This window comes from Molossus molossus, unplaced genomic scaffold (assembly GCF_014108415.1).
Source record: "Molossus molossus isolate mMolMol1 unplaced genomic scaffold, mMolMol1.p scaffold_m16_p_2, whole genome shotgun sequence".
Classification (NCBI taxonomy): domain Eukaryota; kingdom Metazoa; phylum Chordata; class Mammalia; order Chiroptera; family Molossidae; genus Molossus; species Molossus molossus.
Genome location: NW_023425355.1, coordinates 106495846 through 106522565, shown reverse-complemented (window position 1 = coordinate 106522565; position 26720 = coordinate 106495846). Strand labels below are relative to the sequence as shown.

Genomic DNA, 26720 nt, shown 5'->3' with positions numbered 1-26720 from the left:
GTATAAAAGGGTCCTTCCTTCTCTCCTCATATCTACCACCACATCCTCTCCTTACATAATATATAATAATTCAATAAAACAGCATTGATAGATAAGCTTGCAAAATAGTTGATGTGGGGTTTTTTAATGTATATAATTAACATTTAAAATGTGAACAACTGTTTGTCATAATTACCTCATCCCATCTTTTAGGCATACATTAGTGCAGCAAGTCTAGCTTGTGCCTCAACACCTAGCTTCCTTTCCTCCAGAGTCGGCTGATAGGAATACTGCTTCTTTTGACCCTGATCACTCAGCTTTTCTCCTTACTTCTGGGCCAAATCTAGGTATTGGATACACTGCACACCTGAATAGGCATTCAATTTGAGGAAGAGTCCTTATTCCAGTCCTCAGCTAATGTGCCCTCAGATCCATTTTCTGCCTTTTCTTGCTCTGCTACATGTGGGAGGGGGTGGAGAAGGAAGAGAGAGCAACCCCTATAAACTATATTTCCATTCCCCCTTCCAAGTGACTTCCAGTTAGATACATCCAATTAGTGGCACAGGTGAGAGACTAGAGGATAAGAAGAAGCCAAGGTATCTCTACTTCTCTGCTATGTGTATACACACTCATGCTCTCTCCCTTTTCCCCTTTCTCCTTCTGTCCCTCTTTTTCTGTCTCTAAGGCAATGGCTATGTGATCTCCATGGCTGATGCTCCCACCAGATAGACCTCCCTCCAGCTCCTACATCTCACTAGGCAGCCCCCACAGTGGTTCCATTTCCTGACAGGCAATCTCATTCCTGGGCTCTGGTAATACCACCATCTCCCTATGTCAGCCCTAGAGGTGACAGTGGTTTTCTGCTGTTGCTTATCACTAAGTTGCTTCAATGCACCCTGTTTGGCTTTTCAGCAATTCCAATGCTATGGTTCATAGTTGCCTCTTACTGAACTACTTGCCTCTTTTTTACTGAGTGGACTGGGAGGACTTCAAATGCCATATCAGAGCTCCACCCTTTACCACATTTTCCCACAATAGATAAAAATCACTACAGTATTACCATCTTGTCTGTGTCTCTCTTCAGTGCCATCATAAACACTGCACAACACTGCCATTGAAAATAGACAATTCTCTCATTCATACCACTAAAGAGAATCACTCAGGCTCATTCATAGCCTACTCTGTTAATGAATGCAATTGTTTCTTTCCCCAGTTCTCTCAGGAGCAAAAATGTACAGCAGCCAACAGATTCCTACACTAGAATAAGATAGTCCATGGTAGGTTTGTTTTAAATTTGTGCCTCGTGTATATAACATGTATAACTGCATAAATACACACATAAAGTGAACAGTTCAAAAAAAATAAATACCAAAAGACAGGGTGTGTGTGTATGGGGTTACAATGCCAAAAAAGAAGACCAAAACTCCTTTATGGAATTACGGCTTCCACTCCCAGACAAGATGGATAAATGGGCTGGATTTATCTTTAAGCCTGAAACAAACACAAAATAATACACGACATAATTAATGGTTTTCAAGACCCTGACCATCAGGCAATGAAGAACAGTAATCCTTGAGAGATGGGGGAAAATAGAGTGAGCCCTATGATTGCTCCAGCTTCCTGCCTTAAGAGAGTTTCCAAGCTACAAAACATGGAGGGGAAGTCTCTAGCACATTCTCGCAGTGGTTCTCAACCTTTGGGTCACGACCCTTCTGGGGGTCGAACAACCCTTTCACTGGGGTCATCTAAGACATAACAGCAGCAAAATTACACTTATGAAGTAGTAATGAAAATAATTTTATGGTTGGGGGTCGCCACAACATGAGGCACTGTATCAAAGGGTCACGGCATTAAGAAGGCTGAGAACCACTGAGAACTGACAAAGCTTAGAGTCTGGATGTGAAGGTAGCTCAACTTCATAGGACAGAGTACCAGAAAGGAGACCAGAACAAAAAGAGAATCCTAGAGATCCACAGAGGGTCTGCCCCTCAGGTATTCAAGAGAGATAAGCATATGCATATGAGGGGAAAGAATAATCTGAAAAGATTAGGGAGAACAATATCTGGCTACTGGAAAAGTATCTGTCCCCACCAGGCAGATTGGAAAAATTCACAGTCTATAGGGCATTGGGCAGAACAGTCAAGATAGTCTGCCTCAGCAGTGAGAATAATTAGACCTAAAGTGAATACTGCTCCAGGCTTACCTAACAAGTCATAAAAGCAAGACCCCAAAGTTTCAAACTATTTCCAAGTATATTAACTGCATCTAGGAACTCAAAACTATGTATAGTAATACAAAAACATCTAGCACCTAACAAGGTAGAATTTACAATGCCTGGCATCCAACTAAAAATTAGCAGGCATACAAAGAGGCAGGAAAATGCAACCAATAATAAGGAGGATATGCCCTGGCCGGTTTGGCTCAGCGGTTAGAGCATCGCCCCGTGAACCAATGAGTGGCGGGTTCAATTTTGGTCAAGGGCACGTACCTGGGTTGCAGGTTCAATCCCTGAGCCCGGTCAGAGTTGTGCAGGAGGCAACCAATGAATGTGTCTCTCTCACACCAATGTTTCTCTCTCTCTCCCTCCCTCCCTCCTCTCCACTCTATCTAAAAATCAATGGAAAAATATCCTCGGGTGAGGATTAACAACAACAACAACAACAACAAAAAGGCAGAGATTATACTACTTTTTTTTAAAAAAAAGCAAGACCTAATTACATGCTGCCCAGAAGAAAGTCACTTTAAATATAAAGACATGTGTCAAAAATAAAAATATGCCCAACAATTCCACTTGTAGGTATATACCCAAGAGAAACAAAAACATATACCCAAAGAAAACATATGTCCACACAAAAACTTGTACACAAATGTTTGTAGAACCATTATTCATAATAACCAAAAAGTGAAAATAACCCAAATTTCCATTTATTCAAATGGAAATGAATATAGTATATTCATATAGTAGAAGAGTATTCAGCTATAAAATAAAATAATGATGCATTATACAACATGAATAAAGCTTAAAAACATTATGCTAAGTGAAAGAAACCAGTCACAAAGGACCACATATTCTATAATTCCATTTACATAAGTGTCCAAAAGAAGCAACTCCATAGAAACAGAAAATAGACTGATGGTTGCCTAGGGCTGGAGGTGTTGGGAGAAAATAAGATGTGACTACTAACAGGGTTTCTTGTGGGGGTGATAAAAATGTTCTAAAATTGATTGTGGTAAAAAATTGATATAACTACATAAAAAATCATTAAGAATATAGAAGATTCAAACTAGAACAGCTGAAAAATTTTTGAAAAAAAATTAAGTTGGAGGGACTCGATTTTAAGACCCACTACAAAGCTGCAGTAAGCAATATGGTGTGATATTAGCAAAAAGCTAGATACAAAGGTAAGTGGAACATAATAGAAAGTCCAGAAATATATCCATACAAATATCAGCAATTGATTTTGTGCAAAGTTACAAAAGTAATTTAATGAAGGAAAGGCCATCTTTTCAACAAAACTGTTGGAAAACTTAAACACCCATACATTATAAAATAAAGCTCAACCTAAATCTCATACCTTTTACAAAAACTAACTCAAAATAAATCACAGATCTGAATGTGAAATGCAAAACCTAAGACTTTTAGAACAAAACATAGGAGAAAACCTTCTTGACCTGGGGTTAACAATATGTTTTTAGACATGACTACCAAGTGCACAATTAATAAAAAGGAAAAGTTGCCCTGGCCAGTTTGTCTCAGCAGTTAGAGCATCAGCCCCCAGACCAAAGGGTCTCAGGTTTGATTCCAGTCAAGAGCATGTACCTGGGTTGCAGGTTCAATTCCCGGCCCCAGTCAGGATCATGCAGGAGGCAACTAATCAATATGTCTCTCTCACTTTGATTGTTTCTCTCTCCTCTCCCTCCCCCTTTCTCTCCCTTCCTCCCTTCCACTCTCTCTAAAATTCAATGGAAAAAGACTACATATAGGTGTGAAAATTAAAGCCTCTTTTGCAACCCAGAACTCATTGTTCAGTATGAGTTTTGATACATATATTAAGGAACATTATAGCTAAAAAAAAAAAATCAATGGAAAAATATCCTCAGGTGAAGATCAACAAAAAAATAAGTAAAATTTTAAAAATTTACAAAGTAAAGTTAATAAATTGGATTACACTACAATTTAAAATGTTTGCTCTGCAAAAGACACTGTTAAGATCATGAAAACACAAACCACAAAATGGGAGAGAATATTTGCAAACTACATATCTAACAAAGGAGTTGCATCCAAATTATATAAAGAACTCTAAATTCAAAGAAAACAAGCAATACAATTAGAAAATGGGCAAAAGACTTGGTCACTTGGAAAAGGATATGTGAATGACAAATAAGCATAAGAAAACATGTTCAACATTAGGGAAATGCAAATTAAAACCACAATGAGATACCACTACACATCTATTAGAACGAATAGAATAAAAAGTGCTAACAATACTAAGTGCTGGAGAGAATGCAGAGCAACTGGAACTCTTACACATTGCTAGTCGGAATGTAGAGGCACTCCAAAAACAGTTTGGCAGTTTCCTTATGAACTTACTCTTATCCTATAACCCAGCAATCCTATTCCTGGCTATTTATTTATTTTATTTTTTATTTTTTTATTTTATTTTTTTTATTTTTTATCCTCACCCGAAGACATTTTTCCATTTTTTGTACAGATAGAGTGGGAGGGAGAGAGAGAGAGAAACATCGATGTGAAGGGACACATCGAGTGGCTGCCACCTGCACGACCAACCAGGGCCGGGGACAAACTGCAACCGAAGTACGTGCCCTTAGCGGGAACCGAACCCGGGTCTCTCCGGACCGCAGGCCGACGCTCTAACCGCTGAGCCAAACCGGCCAGGGCATTCCTGGCTATTTATCATAGAAAAATGAAAGCTTACGTTCACATAAAAACCCGTAAACAAATATTCATAATCACACACACAAAAAAAACTGGAAACAACCCAATTGACCTTCAACTAGCAAATGAATAAACAACCTGTTATATCTGTAAAATTGAATAGGATTCAGCAATAAAAATGAGCTAACTATAGATACACACAACAACATGGGTGACTCTCAAGGCGTTATATGCTGAGTGAAAAAGCTAATCCCAAAAGATTACATACTGAAAGGTGCCCTTTATATAATGTATTTGAAAAGACAAAACTATAGTGATGGAAAATAGGTCGGTGGTTGTCAGAGTTGGGTGGTAGCATGAGAGAGATTTTTAGGATGATGGAACTAGTGTTCATCTTGATTGTGGTGGTAGTTGCGTATATCTATACAAATGTTAAAATCCATACAACTGTGCATCAAAAAAACAATTTTACCTGTGATAATTTTAAAAACAAAATCAATAAATCTAAACTAGTAATAATTAAAAAAATAAAAGAGTGTGTATGAAACAAAATAAAACTGTGCCCTCAGGAACAAAAAAGCTAACAGGCCTTTGATGCCACATATTACTCTGCAGGAAAAAGTTAACATAATAGGCATGATGTCGCTACCTCTAGGAGGACCTGCTTACATGACTTATCCTTGCAATAGCTCCTGGTAACTTGGCCTATAAAATATTCTATATGTGATTAATTGATAAGATTGTTCTGTGTGCCTGGAACACTGAATACTGTAATACTAGCCTGGCTAGATTGACTGTTTCTGCAAATGTGATTTATGGTAAATACCTGCTTTCCTTCTGGGAGTCAGAAATTTCAGTAAGAGTGCCTGATCAGTCCCCAATGAAAAAAAAAAAAAATTAAGCAAGCGTCTGTAGGCAGAAACACTGTGCATGTGTTGCTGTATTGAATTGCTAGAGGAAGAAGCTTGTTTTGTGAAACCCTACCCTAATCCCCTAAGGGAGAACTTTAGAAGCCCACATCTAGACTCTTCCAAACTCTACCCATTACATCTTTTTCCCTTGCTGATCCTGATGCATATCCTATCACTGTAATAAATCAAAACTGTGACTACAAATGTCTCTGAATCCCGAGTTTTTCTAGCAAATCACCAAACGTGTGGGTGATTGATTGTGAGATGTCCAAAACAGTTACCAAATTTAAGTGATACTTTAAATCTTAACCCTTTCCTCAAACCCTTTCTCTAGAACTGTACTGCCTATTCTTCAGCCTCCTTTAGAATCCCAAGCAGTATCATATCCACTGTAGTCATGAACATCTGCCTCAGGTCCTTCCTCAAAACAGCCCCGTATGTCACACCCAAGTTCCAAGTGGAAGTCAGAGCCTGGTATAAGTAAAAATTACAATTAGGTTCAATAGCCAATAACAAAGACTCATTTCTCTCTCACATATAAGGAGTCCAGAAGTATGCAGACCTGGCATGGCAGCTCCATTCTATCAGAGACCCCAGCCCCATCTATCTTATTGTATTGCTAGAAGTGCCTTCCATTCCCAAGGTTACCTCTTGATCCAATATTGCTACTAGAGCTCTAGCCATAACATCCACATCCAAGAGGACAGAAAGCATGGCAAAAGAAGGGTATGCTACCTTCCTTTTAAAGATACTTTGCACAGCCCTGGTTAGTGTGGCTCAGTTGGTTGGAGTGTTCTCCCATGCACCAAAAGGTTGTGGGTTCAACTCCTGATCAGGGCACATATCTAGGTTGCAGGTTCAATCTCCAATCAGAACGTATACAAGAGGCAACCAATTGATGTTTCTCTCTCTCTTTCTCTCTCTTCTCTCTCTCTTTCTCCTCTCTCCCTCTCTTCTCCCCTCTCTCTCTCTCCCTTCCTCTCTCTCTAAAATCAATAATAACATTGCCTTGGGTGAGAATTTGGAAAAAAAAAAAAAACAGAGACTTAGCACGAATCCCACACAATACTTCTAGTCTTTAGCCAGAACTTGGTCATATGACCACACAACTGCAAGAGAGGCCAGGAAATGCAGTGTTTTCATTGCATAGTCTCACTCTGAGACATTCTAAGTAAGTCTGAGGTCAGACCTGCTAGTTCTAGCAAGCTCCCAGGTGATACTGATATGTCTATTGAAACAACTTCATAAACTCAAGATGAATGCTCTCTTCAAACTGAATTACTTAAAATAAAATTTAAAAAATTAGTTATCAACAACCAGCAACAGCAACCCCCCCCCCAAAAAAAAAAAAAAAAAACATGCAAATCTTACCACTTTTCATTTTCTCATTTCTGGATTATGTGAGACATGGATTGCCTAGCTGTTTTCCAAACCTGTTCCTCTTCCTCCAGCTAGACTACATTTCCCTGCTTCCCTTCCAGTTAGATGTGCCCTCGTGACCAAGTTCTGTCCAACAGAAGTGAACAAAACAATGTGCAACACTTCCAGGCTTAGCACATATGTCTTCCCCACGTGGTCCTCTTTCTTTCTGTCCTCATTCATTGGCTGGAGGGGGAGGATTCCAAAATGCTAAGGAATGGAGAAGCCACAAGATGGAAGGTATCTGGTACCCGAATCACTACATGGAGTAGTCATCTGCCAGACCCTTGCACTGGCCCATTACATAAGTAAAATGTAAACTTTTCTTATGTTAGGTTGCTAAAATTTGGGGTTGGTCTGTTATAACAGCTAGCCTCATCCTAATACAAATATTCACACTGATTAAAAGCCAGGTAGTATACTTTAACCAAAAGAAAAAAGTCTCCTACAATATATTCTCTTGCAGGTGAAACACAATTTTTTTTAAACATTTTTTTTATTGTTTTTTTTTTAGAGAGAGAGAGGAAGATAGAGGGAGAGAGAGAAACATTGATCGACTGCCTCCTTCACACCCTCTACCAGGGATCGAGCCTGGAACCCAGGCATATGCCCAGACTGAGAATCTAACTGGAAACCTTTTGGTACATGGGACAACACTCAATCCACTTAGCCACACCGGCCAGGGCAAGACAATTTTTAAAAAGACATGTGAACTTAAAAATTAAACAGTCCTGCCCTGGCTGCTTTGGCTCAGCAGTTAGAGCGTCAACCCACGGACCAATGAGTGGCAGGTTCGATTCCAGTCAAGGGCACATACCTTGGCTCGCCCTGGCCCTGGTCGGGGTTGTGAAGGAGGAAACCAGTTGATATGTCTCTTTCACATCAATGTTTCTTTCTCTCTTTCTCTTTCTCTCTCTCTCTCTCCCTCCCTCCCTCCCACTCTGTCTAAAAATAAATGGAAAAATATCCTTGGGTGAGGATTTTTTTTAAAAAGTGAAACAACCCTAGCCAGGTGGCTCAGTTGGCTGGAGCACCGTCCCTTACACCAAAAGGCTGTAGGTTCGATTCCTGGTCAGGGCACATATAGGAAGCAACCAATTGTTTCTCTCTCACATCTCTCTCTCTCTCTCTCTCTCTCTCTCTCTCTCTCTCTCTCTCTCTCTCTCTCTCTCTCTCTCCACCCCCTTCTCTAAAATCAGTAAAAACATATCCTCAGGTGAGGAATTTTAGAAAATTAAGGAGTTACTGATTCTCAAATCATGTAAGCCTAACATCATCGCATGTAAACTAATGGTAAAATAGCATTATTCAGTGTCCAAAAGAATTTAATGAGAGTAACAAACAGGATGTATACAGCCTCACCTGCACAATCTTTCAGGCAGGAAGGTTAACAGGTTACCAGCTAACAGGTTAATAGAGAGGTTAACATCTTCCCCAATCTTCTATTTAATAAAAATTTCAAAACATACCAAACAGTTGAAAGAAGAGCATAAAGCATACCCTTTCACCCACCATTTAGATTTAACAATTGCTAGTATTTTGCCATATTTGTTTTCTCCATACAGGGGTGGGCCAAAGTGGGTTTACAGTTGTTCATATGAAAAATAATACAATCATTAATAAATAATAATACAAAAATAAACTCAAAGTTTAATGTACTCACAATTGTAAACCTACTTTGGCCCACCCCTGTATATGTGGTGTGTGTATCTTTTGACTAAACTTTTAAAAAGTAAGCTGCATACATTAAGATTCAAACATTTCACCCCTAAATACTTCAGCCTACATCTCCAAAGAATAAATACATTCTCCTACATAACCTCAATTATCATATTTAAGAAAAATAACAGTAATTCCCTAATATCAATCACCTAATACCAAGTCCACATTCAAATATCCTTGATTGTCCACAAAATATTTTTCTAGCTTTTTCATGAACCAGAAGCCAATCAAGTTTCACAAACCAAACACTTCCTGTCAAGATGGCAGTGTAGGTAAACACGGTACTCACCTCCTCCCACAACCACATCAAAATTACAACTAGACTGCAAAACAACCATCATTCAGAACCACCTGAAATCAAGCTGAATGTAAGTCCTACACCTACAAAATTAAAGAAGCCACATAGAGACTGGTAGGAGGGATGGAGGCACGAAAAGGTTGGTCCCACACCCATATGTGGCAGATAAAAATCAGGAGGCTACCTCAGCTGGGAAAGTCCTCCCTGAGGAGCAAGGGGTCCCCATAACACATCAGGCACCCCAGCTCAGGGTTCAAGTACTGGGAAGAGAAGTCCCCACAACTTCTGGCCATAAAAACCAGTGGGAATTGAGGGTGAGGGAGGCTGAGGCTTCTGGAGCCCCAGGCAGTTACTCTTAAAGGGCCTGCACACAGACTTATTTGGACCTGCTCCCTCCAGGCTCCAGTGTGGGAGAGGTAGCTGTAAAGGCACCAGAGACATATGGAGAAGAACTGAGTTGTTTGGCATTGGGGCAAGAGCTGGAGAGGCAGATTTCTCCTGGACAGACATGGTGGTAGAGGCCTTTGTTCCTTTGGTGAACCCTTCCCCAACAGAGCACTCAGACAGGCGCCATATCTGGGATTCCAGAAACCTGGCTCATACTATTTGCTCCACCCTGGTGATTTCCTGAGGCCCTGCCCCACCCAACTTTCAGGTCCACCTAAGCGGTTTCCAGTGGCTTTATCATAGTAATGGCCTGTCTTGGCTCCTGCTTCAGATTTTCCTAAATTCTCTCAAACAAGAAGCATCTGGCCTCAGCAAGCCTCATACCTCTAGCTAACTGGCCCCAGGCCTGGCACTAGAAGCAGCCAACCTTGGTTCACAGCTTGGCTTTGCCTGGGCACCTCCAAGACCAGCACAAGAAGCAGCCATCTGTATATCGCTTTGTAGCTTATGCCTGGTGGTTCCAAGTAGAGCACAGGCAGTGACTGACCTTGCCCCAGAGCTAGCACACCCAGTGGACAGCTTCAGACCACATCGAAGCACCACCACCCAATCACCTCCACAAGTGACACACTCAAGGAACAGACTCAGTGGGTACCAGAGCCCTGCTGAAGTAAGTCTTGCTCTGTATGGTGGGCCCTGCACAGCTGATTATCCAAGGTAGTCAGAGGTTGGTGCTTAGTAGGCACAGCCAGTCCTTGCAGCTGATCAGCCTGAGTAAATCCCTCCCACTGACATGCCAACAGCAATCAAGATTCAATATCAAAAGAAGGGGATACAGGCCCTGGCCAGTTTTCTCAGTGGTTAGAGCGTCAACCTGTGGTCCAGAGAGACCCGGGTTCGGTTCCCACTAAGGGCATGTACCTCGGTTGCAGTTTGTCCCCGGCCCTGGTTGGGTCGTGTGGGTGGCAACCACTCGATGTGTCCCTTTCACATCGATGTTTCTCTCTCTCTCTCCCTCCCACTCTATCTGAACAAAAAATGGAAAAATGTCCTCGGGTGAGGATAAAAAAAAAAAGAAAGTGGTACAGTCCACACGAGGGGTGCATCTCATGGGCCCAGCTGGGGTGACCAGGGAGGCTGTGCCACTGGACCCTACAGGACACCTACTATAGTAGGCCACCCTAGGAAGCCTAGGATGCATAGCAACTCTAATATACAGTAACAAGCACAGGGAGGCAGCCAAAATGAGGAGACAAAGAAACATGTCCCAAATGAAAGAATAGAACAAAACTCCAGGAAAAGAACTAAAGGAAATGGAGATAAGCAATCTAATAGATGCAGAGTTCAAAACACTGGTTATAAGGATGCTCAATGACCTTAGTGAGAATGTCAAGGAACTTAGTGAGAACCTCAAGACAATAAAAAAGGACTAGTCAGAAATGAAAGATGCACTAACTGAAATAAAGAGTAATTTATAGGGAATCAATAGTAGAGTAAGTGAAGCTAAGAAGCAAACCATCAATTTGGAATATAAGGAAGCAAAAAACACCCAATCCGAACAAAGAATCCAAAAAAATGAGGATAGCATAAGGAGCTTCTGGGACAACTTCATGCATACCAACATTCGCACCATGGGGGTGCCAGAAGGAGAAGAGAGAAAGCAAGAAATTGGAAACCTAGTTGGAAAAATAATGACAGAAAATGTCCCTAACTTGGTGAAGAAAACAGACATACAAGTCCAGGAAGCACAGAGGGTCCAAAAGAAAATGAACCCAAAGAGGTCCACACCAAGACACATCATCATCAAAATGCCAAAGGTTAAAGACAAAGGGAATCTTAAAAGGAGCAAGAGAAAAGCAGTTATTAGTTACCTACAAGGGAACTCCCATAAGACTATCAGCTGACTTCTCAAAAGAAACTTTGCAGGCCAGAAAGGAGTGGCAAGAAATATTCAAAGTGATGAAATGCAAGAACCTACAACGAAGTTTACTCTAACCTGCAAAGCTATCAATTAGAATCAATCGACATATTAAAGAGTTTCCCAGACAAGAAAAAACTAAAGGAGTTCATCGCCTCCAAACCAGTATTATATGAAATGTCAACGGGTCTTCTTGAAGAAGAACAATAATATAAACAATAAAATGGCAATAAATACATATCTATCAACAGCTGACTCTACCAATAAAATGAGCAAGAAGAACAGAAACAGACTCATAGATACAGAGAACTTTTTGTTGGTTGCCAGATGGGAGGGGGGGTTAGGGGAATGAATGAAAAAAGGTGAAGGAATTAAGAAGTACAAATTGGTTGTTAGACTGATGAACCTCAAAGGGAAGGCGGGAGGGAGGGCAGGAAGAGGTAAACCAAAGACCTTATATGCGTAGCTAATGGACACAGACAATAGTGCAGGGAAGGCAAGGTTGGGTGGGAGCAGGAAGAAGGGGGTCAATGGGGGAAAAAAGTAGGGACATCTGTAATACATTGAACAATAAAGCTAAGTTAAAAAAAAAAGTTTCACAAGCCAGAAGCCAATCAAGTTTCCTTTGCTACATTAGGTTATGAGGCTGGGAAGCCCTAGATCAATGTGCTAGCAGAGTTAGTGTCTGATTAGGGCACTCTTTTTGGCTTGTAGATGGCTACCTTCTTGCTGTTATCCTCACAATGCAGGAGGTGGGGAGCTCTGGTTTCTTCCTTTTCTTTTAAAGGTACTAATCTCATCATGGAGACCCATCTTCAAGGCCTCATTGAACCTAAATCCCTCCCAAAGGCCCCACCTGCAAGTACCATCACATTGTGGATTAGGGCTTCAACATATGAATTTAGTGGGGGAGGGGGCACAATTTAGTCCATAACAAACACTTCTCTGCCTTTTTCTTTCCCTCAACAAAGACTTTTTTAAGAAACCAGGGTAATTTTCTTTCAGATTGTCCCATGTCTTGGATACCTTTGTTTTCACATGGTATTTTATCATTTGTTTCTCTGTTCCCTATATTTCCTATAAAGTGGAAAATATGCCTAAAACCTTGATTAGATTCAGAAGAAATATTTAGAGGATGGATACTACATAGGTAAAGCTGTATGCTTCCTATTATGTCATGTAAGGAGGCACATAATACCAGAGAGTTCCACAAGGAGCAAGAATAAATTTGATGAATCGGTTATAAGACTGTGATTGCCATACCTCTCCACTGTAAAGGTACCTTATTTCCTTTGTGATAGTCAGGTAATCTGTGGGGTGATACTCAGCACCATGCAACTACCATGTTCCCCAACGTCTCACCTACAACTCTTGAACTCACTGAAAATCCTTGTTTAAATCAATTATCATTGGGGGTTGTGAAATGGTGATTTTTTTTTAATTACATCATTCTAAAAAGGTTAACTTCTAAAAGTTCTAAGAAACACTTTCAGGAAATGTAATTTTTCTCATTTTAACACATATTTTAGTTCCATTTAAAACAGCAGTTCTCGTCCGACTGGTGTGGCTCAGTGGTTGAGCATCGACCCATGCACCAAGAGGTCACCAGTTTGATTCCCAGTCAGGACACATGCCCAAATTGTGGGCCCAATCCCTATTGGGGGGCATGCAGGAGGCAGCCAATCGATGTTGTCTCTCATTGATGTTTCTATCTCTCCCTCTCACTTCCTCTCTCTCTGAAATCAATAAAGGAAAAAAAATTTTTTTAATAATAAATAAAACAGCGGTTCTGAACCTGTGGGTCACAACCCCTTTGGGCGTTGAATGACCCTTTCACAGGGGTCGCCTAAGACCATTGGAAAACACATATTTTCGATGGCGATTCATAACAGTAGCAAAATTACAGTTATGAAGTAGCAACAAAAATATTTTATGGCTGGGGGTCACCACAACATGAGGAAATGTATTAAAGAGTCATGGCATTAGGAAGGTTGAGAAGGACTGATTTAAAACTTTTAAATAACTAATGCTGCCCTGGCTGGTTTTCTCAGTGGTTAGAGTGTCGGCCTGTGGTCCAGAGAGACCTGGGTTCAGTTCCCACTAAGGGCACATACCTCGGTTGCAGTTTGTCCCCGGCCCTGGTTGGGTTGTGCGGGTGGCAGCCACTCGATGTGTCCCTTTCACGTCGATGTTTCTCTCTCTTCCTTTCTCTCCCTCCCACTCAATCTGAACAAAAAATGGAAAAATGTCCTCGGGTGAGGATAAAAAATAAATAAATAAATAAATAAATAAATAAATAAATAAATAAATAAATCTACCTAACCACATAACCATAATATATTTCTAATTCATTTTTGCTACATAAAAGTCATTTGATTTATTTTAAGACAATGTTTCAATTGCAAAAGTAATGTGTCAGTGTTACAGGAATTTCAGGCCACTCAAAAGAATATAAAGGAAAAAGTAACATCTCCCTGCCTCTCCCCGAACAACTGATCCCACTGCCAAAAGATAACCACTGCTACATTTGTGTATCTTTCCAGAGAAACACACATGTCATATATAAATGTCTAGATATCATGTTTATGTACATACATAACATAATTTTTAAAGAATAAGTGAGATAATACTACACATAGTGTTCTGTGCCTTGTTTTTTCCACAATAGTATGTGTAGACAGCTGCCTTAATTTAACTAGCCCCTTCTTGATGAGTGTTGCAATTTGTTTCTACTGTAACAAATACTGCAGTGCAAGTAATCTAACATACTAATGCAAATTTTTCTGAAGAATAAATTCTAAGAATTGAGACTGCTGGATAAAAGGGCAGAGTAGATATAATGTACATTTTTCTAGATATTAACAAATAACCCACCAAAAGAATTACAGTTCTCTGCACCCCTCCCCACAACTATATCTTAATGCATTGTCAAATTACAGCAGGCCTCTACTGAACCAACCTCAAATAGCAACACTGGCCAAAGAATCACAAAGTCTAAAGTGAGAATGAAAACTATTATTTACCAAGTGTTTAAGTACCAGAAACTGCACTTGACCTTTAGAGTACCTCATATATACAATAATCCTGTGAGGTGAGTGACATTGTCTCCATTTTTGAAAAGAGGAAACTAAGGCTCAGAGAGCTTACCCAATGTTAATTACAGCTTTATATATAATGGGGCCAGCATTTGAACCCAGGCAATCTGGTACCAATGTGAGACCACATGGAGCTACCCCAAACTAGGACCAAAGTAAAGAGTTCTTTAAAAATCAAGTGTTCCTGATTAACCAGGAAGAGGATGGTCCTGAAATGTTTGCTCACAGGCTCAAATGTTAATTTCATGCTACTGCAAAAAGTCGTATTTTCCCCTTACAGACTTAGCCTATGAACCCACTCTCAGCCTGTGCTTAGCAATCCAGCTCTAACAAAGCAACTATGAGCCCACAAGCCACAGAACCTGGAGGGGCTGACCAACAAGTACTTGGAAAGTTGGTAGATGGAGGGCAGGAAGGAAACAAGAAGTAGGAGGTAGGCTAGCATGGCCAAGTTAGACATTTTGAACACGTATCTGTTGTCACAAAAACATTATGGGGGAAGTGGAACTACGGTACACATGAGAGAGACCACAATTAACTGACACAGTCTGTTTATACCAGCTTTCCCTGCCTTGGACACTTGTTATTTCTGCTGCACTGATATGCTGTGCCCAGTAACTTTAGGATAGCACTTAATAACTACAGAGCCAGACATCTGGGAGCTCCCTGCCTGACAAAACAGGTTAGACTAGTGGCCTTGCCTGATGCCTTGCAGCTCCCATCGCAGGGTCTGGGGCACTGCTTTCAACTTCCCTGGAGTCTGGTCTGTGATCACCTTCCCTTGTAGTTGTCTGGGGCTGTTGTCAGGGAAGAGTGCTTAATTCTCCCTTGGTAGAGGGGGGAGTTCCTTTCCATTTAAATGGTAAGCATTCACCTGTCAGTATCTGTCTCTTACTGTCCTCGGGTCTTTTGCACCAAAGTAAGTGCTTGTTAACTGGATCTATTTGTGCACACCACTCCTAATGTAACATCAGCAATTCATTGGGAATAGTGGGATAAAAAGGAGAGAGGGAAGGGGAGAAAATTTTCCCCTTTCCCCATATTGTTTCAATTCCAGACACAGGGCTCCAGAAGCTCCATGGGTACAGACAACAATTGAAAGGTCACAGAAAATTGACAACATAATGTTATTTAAATAGGGAGAAGTGGGCATCAAATTGGATAATCTGAGGAGCATATTAAAATATCATCACAAATGCCACAGAATAAGGGCATGGACACACTTCCATAGTTCAAAAATCAAATATCACAAAAGGGTATAGTGTGATGTCTCTCTCCCCCACCCCTATATCATGAACCCCTAGTTCCTATCCACCCCCACCAAGGAAACCAATGTGACAGTCTGTTGCATGTCCTTCCACAGATATTTTATGACTATACTGGCAAATATATATTATCACAATTTATTTTAATATATTACTATATATAAAAAAGCCTTCCCTCTCAGATTAAAGTACCACTTAAATGTTTTTGAAGTTGTAGAAATTAGATTTTTTTAAATTTCAAAGTAAAGAATTTTGAAATTCACAGTTGAACTTTTTCACTCATAAAAAGTTGCCCACATTTAACGTTAAGTTGTTTACCTCCAGAAATGAAGTTGGTTACCCAGCATGCAGCAGATACTGAAAAGTTTCCTTGGGTCATTTGTCCTTTATTATTCAGAGGCAGCAGGACAATTACTCACTTCCTCTATTGATCTCGACAAATGCAATCTGATTTTGTATTAGTAAGAAAGAGAGGCCCAGCCAGTGTGGCTCAGTGGCTGGGCATCAACCCATGCATCAAGAGGCCGCTGGCTTGATTTCTGGTCAGGGCACATGCCCAGGCTGTGGGCCCAGTCCCCAGTGAGGGGTGTGCAGGAGGCAGCCAATTGATGTTCTCTCTCATCAATGTTTCTCTCTCCCTCTCCCTTCCTCTCTCTCTAAAATCAATAAAGAAAAAAATATTTTAAAAAACAGAGGTCCTGAAAATCTGTACTGAATTCACTTAAGTATTCAAAGATTTGCAAACTGAATTTTTTTTTTTATCCTCACCCGAGGACATTTTTCCATTTTTTGTTCAGATAGAGCGGGAGGGAGAGAGAGGAAGAGAGAGAGAGAGAAACATCGATGTGAAGGGATACATCGAGTGGCTGCCACCCGCACGACCAACCAGTGCCGGGGACAAACTGCAACCAAGGTACGTGCCCTTAGCGGGAACCGAACCCGGGTCTCTCTGTACCGCAGGCCGACACTCCAACCGCTGAGCCAAACCGGCCAGGGCCAAACTGAATTTTTTATCAGAATCCCAACAGTCTTCAGTACATAATGAATAATTGGCTAATCAAATGACATTAGAATTCAGATTGGGGGAGCGTCTTAAAACAGAAAAGTAAACATCCCTGAGAAAGAGAAATGTTTTCTCACAATTATAGGCAAACGACATCAAAATATTAGTATTTGGCATAACCTAGGACAGCACATGTTGACAAACTAAATTTCTTAATACATTTCAAAGTAACACTAAAACTCAAAGACATAATACAAAAATTGCATGTAATACTATGACATGATACTACCTTTTCTGAACAATTGTCAATTAAACCAGATTTCAGTAATACAAAATGAAACAGTACTCTGTAGCACAGCCCCAATGACTAAAAGCTTGTGGTGAGTTTAAAAAGTACATATCAGCAAAGGAAAATTCCACTGCTGTTTTAAGCCTTAAGATAAAGGTGACTGAGCTCCTAAGAACATGGAGTACTCTTCAGAAATATATTTTTAAATCCCCATTTATTTTCCATGCAGTTGAGCATGTATTTATGAGCCTGTCTAAACTAGCTTCTAAATGTATTTTACATTGTACTTTAATAAATTGGATATAGGGGCTATAAAATAAAAATAATTTCAAGGCTATCTATATAATATAAAGGCAATCTTCATTTGCATTATGGCTCAGAGTCAATCACCAGAAATGACAACGTGCTTCAACTCCTCACTCTGCTCTCTGCTCTCTGCTCTCTGCTCTCTGCTCAGGAAACCTCCTAGCTCAACTGCAACCTTGGCTTTAGACATTTGTCACCAACTGACATAAACCACAGAGCTCAAGAATGACCAGGTATCGAGGTCAAAGATTATATCTGTAATTTGAAATAACCAAACTCAGTTTTGGATCTGGTCCTGTTTCAATTCAAGATCTGTCGAGGCCACTATCCCCTGAAAATTTGAGGGCTCTGGACAGCACTTTGTAACCTTGGTGGCCAAGAGCCTGGGCTGTCAACAACCAATCAAGAACCATGAGGGAGCAAGGCACAGGGCCAAGTGTAATTTTCACATTAAAGATTAAGGTGTCTGCTTTCCATTCTCTATCAGTGAACCCTGAATGGAAATTGAGTGGAAAGATCCTTCCAGTTTAAGTGATAAAGTAAAATGCTGCCTATTAGGAACAGCCATGAAGTGAGCTCATTCATTTCACATGAGAATGCCAACGTGGGCCTTAATTCTACTGAATTAAATTCAAAAGGAATAGAATACTTGGTTCCAGTTTGGAGTTGGGGGGGGGGGTTCAGGGGGCATAATGAGAAAATGATTATTCAGATTATGGCTAAATGACACCTATGTAATGACAGAAGATTTATACTGACCACTGTGCATGTGACACACCATGTGCCATTAAACCCAGAAAAGGATAGTGGTATCAGCCCATCCTTCACAACAAAAGAAGGCTGGTTCCAGAATTAAAACCACTACTTTGCCTCTTCATACATTCACAACTGTATCTTCAAAGTCATGTCCATGTTACAATCTGAGGAATACAAAAGCTCCTCTCCACTTAGAGAGGGCAAGTGACTGGGTGTAACTTCCCACCTGGACACAAGGATGAAAGGGATGCCGACATGGCTGAGCACCTCTGGGTCCTGAACCACACTCACCGTTCCCAGCGCTTCAGGCTCCGACTTTATTAACCAGAGACCCGGGAACACAGATCTCAGAAGTGGATGCCCATAAAGGCTGACCATGGATGTGGCATCCACCAGGCCTTGCCAATCAGACCCAAGCCAACAAACCCTCAGCCCTCATCCCCACCCACACTGTGGCCTGACTCCCGGGGTAGCGCGGTCCCCTGCGAAGTCACCTCCCGCCCAGGCATACACACACTCTGCTGTGGTGAACTAGGGTGGGGGTCCGGGGTCGCGATGTGGGGCGGAAGCAAACCAGAACCCGGTGGACAGAACCAGGCCACCTCTGTGCCTTTCATTTTCCTGGTTCCCCATGAAGAAACATCGAAATGGGGTGGAATTCTTTTTAACGGTAACAGAAACCCAGAAAATGCTGACAGTTGACCTTGGGAACCAATAACGTCGCAGCGGGGAAAAAGAACGAAACACGTTACGAATGAAGGGGGAGTACAGTGAAGCGTGGGGAGGGGAGGAGAAAGGCATTGGCCCGGCCGCCCAAGGGGTGTGTGGTGGTGGGCTTCGGTGGGGTGCTCACCATAGATCATGGCCAGCCCGGTCTCATGCAGGAAGCGCACACGGCGGTGCTTGAAGAGCCAGATGGTGAGGATAGTGAGCGTGAGCAGCAGGATGAAGGTGAGCAGGCTCACGCTGTCTTGCCTATGGCTCTCCTCCGCCTCCTTCTCAGTGGCGAGCTCCTCCATGGCGCTGCTGTCCTCAGCCGCCGCCCCAGAGGAAGAGGAGGCCGCGGCCGCAACACGCAGCCCCCGACCCAGCAGCAGCGGCAGCAGCGGCAGCAGCAGCAGCTGAGGTGGCAGCGCCTGGGCTGCCGGCCCCAGGCCAAGACGCGCCGCGTCACCACCAGGCTCCATGGTCCCAGAGCTGCCCGCGCCTCTGGCGCGCGGGACCCGCAGCTCGCGCCGTCGATGGGTTGACTTGGCGCCGCCGACCCGCGGGAGTGGCGGTGACCGCCGCAGCTCCTCCTCCTCCCGCGGGCGCCCGGTGGGAGGGGCGCGCGCAGTGCGCAGGATCCCCAAGCACCACCCCCCGCCCGCGCACCTGTTCGTCCCCCCCCCCCTTTTCGTCGGGCCCGGCGTCGGCCGGGCCACCGAGGCAGGGTTGGCTGTTGCTCTGGGACCCTTGGGCCGGGCCGCCAGCCCCTGGCCTTTCTGCGCTCGTCCCCCGGTCCTGGCGTACCTGGCCAGGCCCTCTGAGGTCGTGGGGTCGTATTCCCGAGCCCTCGCCGCCACGCTTCCTAATCTGGACGCCAGAGGTCGCCCGTGCCTGGCAGGAGCATCAGCTTGGATTCCCGCGCTGAGTGAGCTTGAGTCCTGTCTCTGGGGCCACTGCGAAGTGTTTGATCCCAGACCACTGTATAGCCGCCCTGGGCCCAGTAAAATGGGGACCTTGGGGGAAGCGACGAGCCGCGAAGCCACATTACCCCCTACGCCTCTCTTTCACATGTCTCACAGTGCCTGCCAGCTCTTGAGGCTGCCCAGAATCTGCCAGGCTTCATTCAAACCTATGCTCTAGTCTGTCTCAAAACGAGGACCCACAAGGGTTCCGAATGTGGGGAGAGCGTTAAAATATATCCTTCACCACTTGGGAAATAGACTGACTTGTACTGGGAAGAGGTAGGGTTGAAGGAACTTGCCATTCCGGTAGATGAGCAGCAGAAGGGTGGTGGGGGTCGGGGGATTACCCTGGTGGTCCTTTTACATTGACCTTTTGGTAGCCCAGGAAGTCTTTGGATGATTCTTAGGACCAGGCCCACCTCCGAAAAAAATTATAAAGCGGACTCTGGAGAATAAAACCTCTTGGAACAAATTCTCGGGAACTAAAATTTCCAAACCACCTTGTTCTTCTGGTCAAAAAAGAAGAAAGACCAAATTATTAATCACTGAATTCTCAGTTCCTAGCACTGTATTCATAAAGTGTTTATTGAACCAATCTTAAATCTGTACCAATTGCCCAGATTTCTATCCCAGAGACATTTGCATTTTAAACAGGATTCATTGAGGAAAGCAAAGCTTAACTAAAAGGAGTAATAATAGAGTGGGGATGGCATTAGGTAGGAAAGATATTTGGAATACTGCAGCTTTCCTATTTCCCCTCCAGGTGAACACTCTGGCAAGCCTGCTTAGTACCTTCTTTATGCAGGAAAATCTCTTCATCTGGATTTTAGCAATTCTTTCCTATTCTTCCTGACTGTCACACAGCCCCTACAAAAATCCATATGCCTTGAAGTTCCATGCAGGTTCCCAATGAAATTGCAAACACTAAAAATCTGGATGGTCACAGAGAAAGTTATACAACAATGGGAAAACTTGATCTAATTTCTGGAGACTCATTAATATCCATGTTTGCTGAAAACTAGCCATATTGATCATAATATTTAATATTACATCCCCTTGGGTCTCCAAAAGTCAAAAACAGAACTTCTTTCTATAGCTCACACTGGGGACAACTCAGGAGCTACCTTAAAAGTGCAAAATTGTTAGTACATGTGGCAGATTGTATTTTCCAAAAATGCCCAAACCATATTTCCAATCCCACATGCTCCTGAAGAACTGTGCCACTCACCCATCAATAAGTGGCATCTATGTTCCCACCCCTTGAACGTCAGTGGACCCTTACAACTACCTCAAAGAATAGAATGGGGCAATGGGGACTGCATAACTTGTGAAGCTAAGTCATGAAAGGCAATCTAGTTTCTACCTGGCTCACTCTCATGCTCTTGCTCTCCACTCACTTTGGAGCCCTGAGCTTCCATAGAAGAAATCTAGACCACGATAAGATAACACCTCACATCTGTTAGAATGGCTATCATCAAAAAAGACAAGAGCTAACAAATGCTGATGAGAATGTGGAGAAAAAGGAACCCTTGTGCACTGTTGGTGCGAATGTAAATTGGCACAGCCACTATGAAAAACAGAATGAGGTTCCTCAAAAAATTAAAATTAAAACTACTATATGATCCAACAGTCCCACTTCTAGGTATATATCCAAAGGAAATGAAAACAGTATCTCGAAGAGATATCTGCACTTCTGTGTTTGTTACAGCATTACTCACAATAGCCAAGATACAGAAAGTGTCCATCAGTGGGTGAATGGATAAAGATGTGATACACACACACACACACACACACACACACACACCATGGAATATATAACCATGAGAAAGAAGGAAATCCTGCCATTTTGAGGGAATTATGCTAAGTGAAGTATGTCAGACACAGAAAGACAAATACTGCATAACCTCAGAGAGTAGATGGGTGGTTACCAATGCCTGGGGGTGGGGGAAATGGGGAGCTGTTGGTCAAAGAGTAGTACAAACTCCCATTTATAAGATGAATAAGTTCTGGGAAACTAATGCACAATACAGTGATTATAGATAACAATACTATACTGTATACTTGAAAGTTGCTGAGAGAGTAGATCCTAAATGTTCTCACCACAAAAAAATGAAATGGTAATTCTGTGACATGATGGAGGTGTTAGCTAACACTATGGTGAAAATCATATTGTAATATATAAGTATATCAATTAAACATGTTGTATACCTTAAATTTATACAATGTTATATGTCAATTATAGCTCAATAAATGTAGAAAATAAAAATAAATAAATAAATCCATCTACCTTGAAGCTGCCATGCTGAGGAAACCACATAGCAATAGAAATAGACACTACAGGAGCCCCAGCTTTTTTTGTGTTCCCAACCCATATACCACACACATGAATGAGTGAGCCTTCAAATTATTTCATTCCCAGCCACCATCTTACTGTAAACATATGAGAGACCCCCAAGGAAGAACCACCTAGCTGGCCCTAATCAATACCTGAATCTATGAGATAATAATAAAATGATTTGTTATTTTAAGCTACTAAATTTGAGGGTGATGTCTTCCATAGCGATAGAAAACCAGAAGAGTATTTATAGTATAAAGTTGTTGCCTCAGGTAGAGTATGAGAAAATCCTAACACAAATATACACCAAAGAAAACACTCAATTATCTATACATATTTATGTATGAAAATTAACAGAATAATAACACTCAACCCATTCTCTCCTGCTGAATGCAGCAATAAACCTGAACAGAATGCATGGAGCAACTATTTAAGGATTCTAAAAGATAAATTGTGCCGGGTAAACTGAGGATGAACACCAAAATATGAAGTATAACAACTGGCAGTGAGTTTACCATTTTTCCCTCCAGTAGCCACTGGACTGGACTTATGGCACCCCAAAACCCAGAAGGGGGCATCGACATGGATGGAGAGCACCAGTAAGAGTAGAAAATAGATCTCCTAAAGTTTAAAGAAATTAGTGAAGCACAACATTTTTTTTCAATTTTCATGCACCCTAACCAATAGGCAATCTCCCTATGACAGTGACAATGGAGAGAACAGTGCTATGAAGTGTTTAAAATGCTAAAGGATAAAGGAAACTTCCTCTATGGTTGGCAAATTATGGGGGAAAACCACCATTGATTTATTTTTTATCTCTCTGTTCTCCTGCTGCTTGGCCCCAGACATGGGCAAAGTTGCAGGAAGTGCAAAGGAGATTTCTAGCCAAAGTATCAAAATGGGAAACTCCAAGGAACTGCAAAGTATCAGGGAGATTGTGGAGAGAGAGGAGTTTAGGGAAAAGAATCCTATCAAGCCCTAGCCGGTTTGGCTCAGCGGTTAGAGCGTTGGCCTGCGGTCCAGAGAGACCCGGGTTCGGTTCCCGCTAAGGGCACGTACCTCGGTTGCAGTTTGTCCCTGGCCCTGGTCGGTCGTGCGGGTGGCAGCCACTCGATGTGTCCCTTGCACATTGATGTTTCTCTCTCTCTCTCTCCCTCCCACTCTATCTGAACAAAAAATGGAAAAATGTCCTCGGGTGAGGATTAAAAAAACACACACACACACACACACACACAAAGAATCCTATCAAGTCATTATGAACTCCTAGATTCACCTTGGCCTGCATGTGGGCCTGATCTTAAACAACATACCAAAGACTGTAATAACTGTGGTTCAGTTGGTTGGGCATCATTCCCTGCACCAAAATGTTGCTGGTTTGATTCCTGATCAGGGCACTGAGCAATATTTCTCTCTTTCCCTCTCCCTTCCTCTCTCTCTTAAAAAATAAAATAAAATAAAATAAGCCTGGCCAGTGTGACTCAGTGGTTGAGCATCGACTCATGCACCAAGAGGTCGCTGGTTCGATTCCTGGTCAGGGCATGTGGGGGCCATGCAGGAGGTGGCTAATCGATGTCCTCTTTCATCGATGTTTCTCTCTCTCTCTCTCTCCCTATTCCTTCCTCTCACTCTAAAATCAATAAAGAAAAATAATTTTTTAAATCAATTAAAACATTTTTTTAAAAGATGTTAAAAACATCTTTTAACAAAATTTTTTAAAGAGCCGGAGTGGCTCATTTGGTTGAGCATCATACTGTGCACCAAGAGTTTGCTGGTTCAATTCCCGGTCAGGACACATACCTGGGTTGTGGGTTCAGTCCCAGGTTGGGGCACATACGGAAAGCAACCAATCCATGTTTCTCTTTCACATCAATGTTTCTCTCTCTCCCTCTCTCCCTCTCCCTTCCTCTCTTTCTAAAACCAATTAAAATATATTTACATAAATAAATAAACAAACAAACAAACAAATAAAAGATACAGATCACTCAGACCCTAGACTAGCCACTGGATAAAACACCTGTGAGACAGATCTAAATAACATTGCTAATTTTTGAAAACTGAATTGACTTTGGAGCCATTATCCACAAAAGGCACGTCAGAACTTGTGACCTGGACACAACCATGTTGACTGCAAACTAAAACAAATATATGAATATTACTTCTTAGGATTAAAACAAGATATAAGACCACACAGAATAATATTAAACATGTCCAGGATACAAGCCAAAAAATTTCAGCACATGAAGAACCATAAAAATCTCAATCAATAGACACCAATGTTGAGATGACACATGACACAAATGTTTGAATTATCTAAAATAGGATTTAGAGCAATTATTATTTTTTAAATGTCTGAATAAGTGAGAGCAAACAATGTGTTGAAAGATAGAAAGTCATAGCAATGGAGTAAGATAAAAGAAAAAACAAATTGAAATGTTATAACTGAAAATATAATAACTGAAATTTTAAAGGTGACCAGATGGGTGCAATAGCAAAATGAAGATGAAAGAGTCAGTAAATTTGAAGATAGGACAAGAGAAATAATCCAACCTAAACAACAAAGAGGAAAAATTGAGAAGTAAAATGAACATAGCCACAAGGACCTGTAGCATAATAACAAAAGGTCTAATATTTATGCCTTTGGAATCTCAGGAAGTAGAAAGAGTGTCATGCAGAAAAAAAATATGTGAATATATAAAAACTGAAAACATTCCAAATTTATCAAAAGACATAAAACTATAGATTCAAGAACCTCAGCAAACTCCAAACAGGAGAAAATCATGTGAATCAATGCCCAGACATATTATATTTAAACAATTGAAAAGAAAGACAAAGAAAATATATTTAAAGCAGAAAGAGAAAAATGATATATTACATTTAGGGTATTAATCCAAATGACTATGAATTTCTCATCAGAAATCAAGGAGGTCATAAAGAAATACACAAAATCTTTAAAGTGCTGAAAGAACTGTTAACCCAAAACAATATGTTTAGCAAAAATAGCTTTCAGAAATGGCACTGAAATAAAGATATTCTCTAAGGAAGAAAAAGAGAGAATCCATTGCCAACAGACCTGCTATAAAAGGATGGCTGAGCCCTGGCTGGTTTGGCTCAGCACTTAGAGCATCAGTCCTCGGACCAATGAGTCGTGGGTTTGATTCCGGTCAAGGGCACATACCTCAGTTGCGGTTCATCCCTGACCCTGGCCAGGGTCATGCGGGAGGCAACCAGTTAATGTGTCCCTCTCACGTTGATGTTTCTCTCTCTCTCTCCCTCTCTCTCCCTCCCTCCCACTCTATCTGAAGATAAATAGAAAAATATCCTCGGGTAAGGATTAAAAAAACAAAATAAAATAAAAATAAAAGGATGGCTGAGAGAAGTTCTTCTCTTCACCAGTTCTTTAAAATATGCTCTTTGGTTGAAAACAAAAGTTAAAACATGGTCTAAAGGGATTTCAAAGTATGCAGATATAATACACAAACTACCACAACATGAAGGGAGGAGAATAAAGTGTCCTAAATGTTAGTATGATATCTATATTCTACTTGAATTGGTAAATATTGACTAGGTAGATTGTAAAAACTTGAGAATGTTTACATATTCCCTAGAATATACAGCAATAAATTAAATGGAATATTAAAAATGCTCAAAGAAACTAAAAAAAGAGGTGGGAAAGGGGAAATGGAGCAACAAAAAAACAGAGGGAACAAAGAGAAAACAAATAGTAAAGTGGTAGACCTAAATCCAAACATATCAATAACTACATTAAATGTAAGTGGTCTAAATAAATTAATTAAAAGAGACTTTCATAATGGATTAAAAAAAAAAAAAAAAAACAGGATCCCAAAATGAATGCCTACAACAAACTCACTTCAAATATTCTGACATAGGTACATTTAAAGTAAAATTATGGAAACATATATACCATGTAAATATTAATAGTAGAGAGCTGGAGTGGCTTTAATCAACATCAAACAGGTTAGACTTTTCAGAAAAGAAATTATGAAGAATTACATCATAATAGCTGATCTATCCACCAAGAAGACTTTACAATTTGTATTAGTTTTCTATTCTTATATAACAAATTACCACAAACTGAGTGACTTAAAACAATGTACATTTATTATTTCACATTTTCTGTAGGTCAGAAGTTAGGGCACAGCTTAACTGAGTTCTCTGCTTCAAAGTGTCTCCAATCCAGGTGTCTGCGAAGGCTGCAGTCTCATCATAAGCTTGACTGAGGAAACATTCACTTCAAAACTCATTCAGGTTTTTGTCATAATTAATTACCTTGCAGCAGTATGACTAAGGGCCCTGAATAATTTCTGGCTATCCATTGCCAGCCACCCTCAGGCATGAAAAGTCACCTGCTGTTCCTAGGGGCTGGCTAAAGTTCCTTGCCACATGTGTTTCCTCAACATGGCAACTTACTTCATCAATCCAACAAAGATATCTCTTACTTCAATCTATTAA

General features: G+C 41.3%; 1 protein-coding gene and 1 non-coding gene across 3 annotated transcripts in view; one reads left to right on the top strand and one right to left on the bottom strand.

Annotated features, from left to right (window-relative positions):
* SLC9A7 (solute carrier family 9 member A7) overlaps window positions 1–19557 on the bottom strand; it is a 188760-nt gene extending 169203 nt beyond the window's left edge. Inside the window, exon 1 of one of the 2 annotated variants that reach the window (XM_036270616.1) lies at window positions 19099–19557. In XM_036270616.1, the coding sequence (XP_036126509.1) occupies window positions 19099–19432 (334 nt within the window). In that variant the 5' untranslated portion in view covers window positions 19433–19557. The remainder of the gene's footprint in view (window positions 1–19098) is intronic. The other variant, XM_036270617.1, reaches the window with a different exon arrangement.
* LOC118636846 lies at window positions 3917–4041 on the top strand. Its single transcript, XR_004960812.1, has one exon. It is a non-coding gene; the product is annotated as a small nucleolar RNA SNORA40 (small nucleolar RNA).
* Window positions 19558–26720: the final 7163 nt, after the last annotated feature.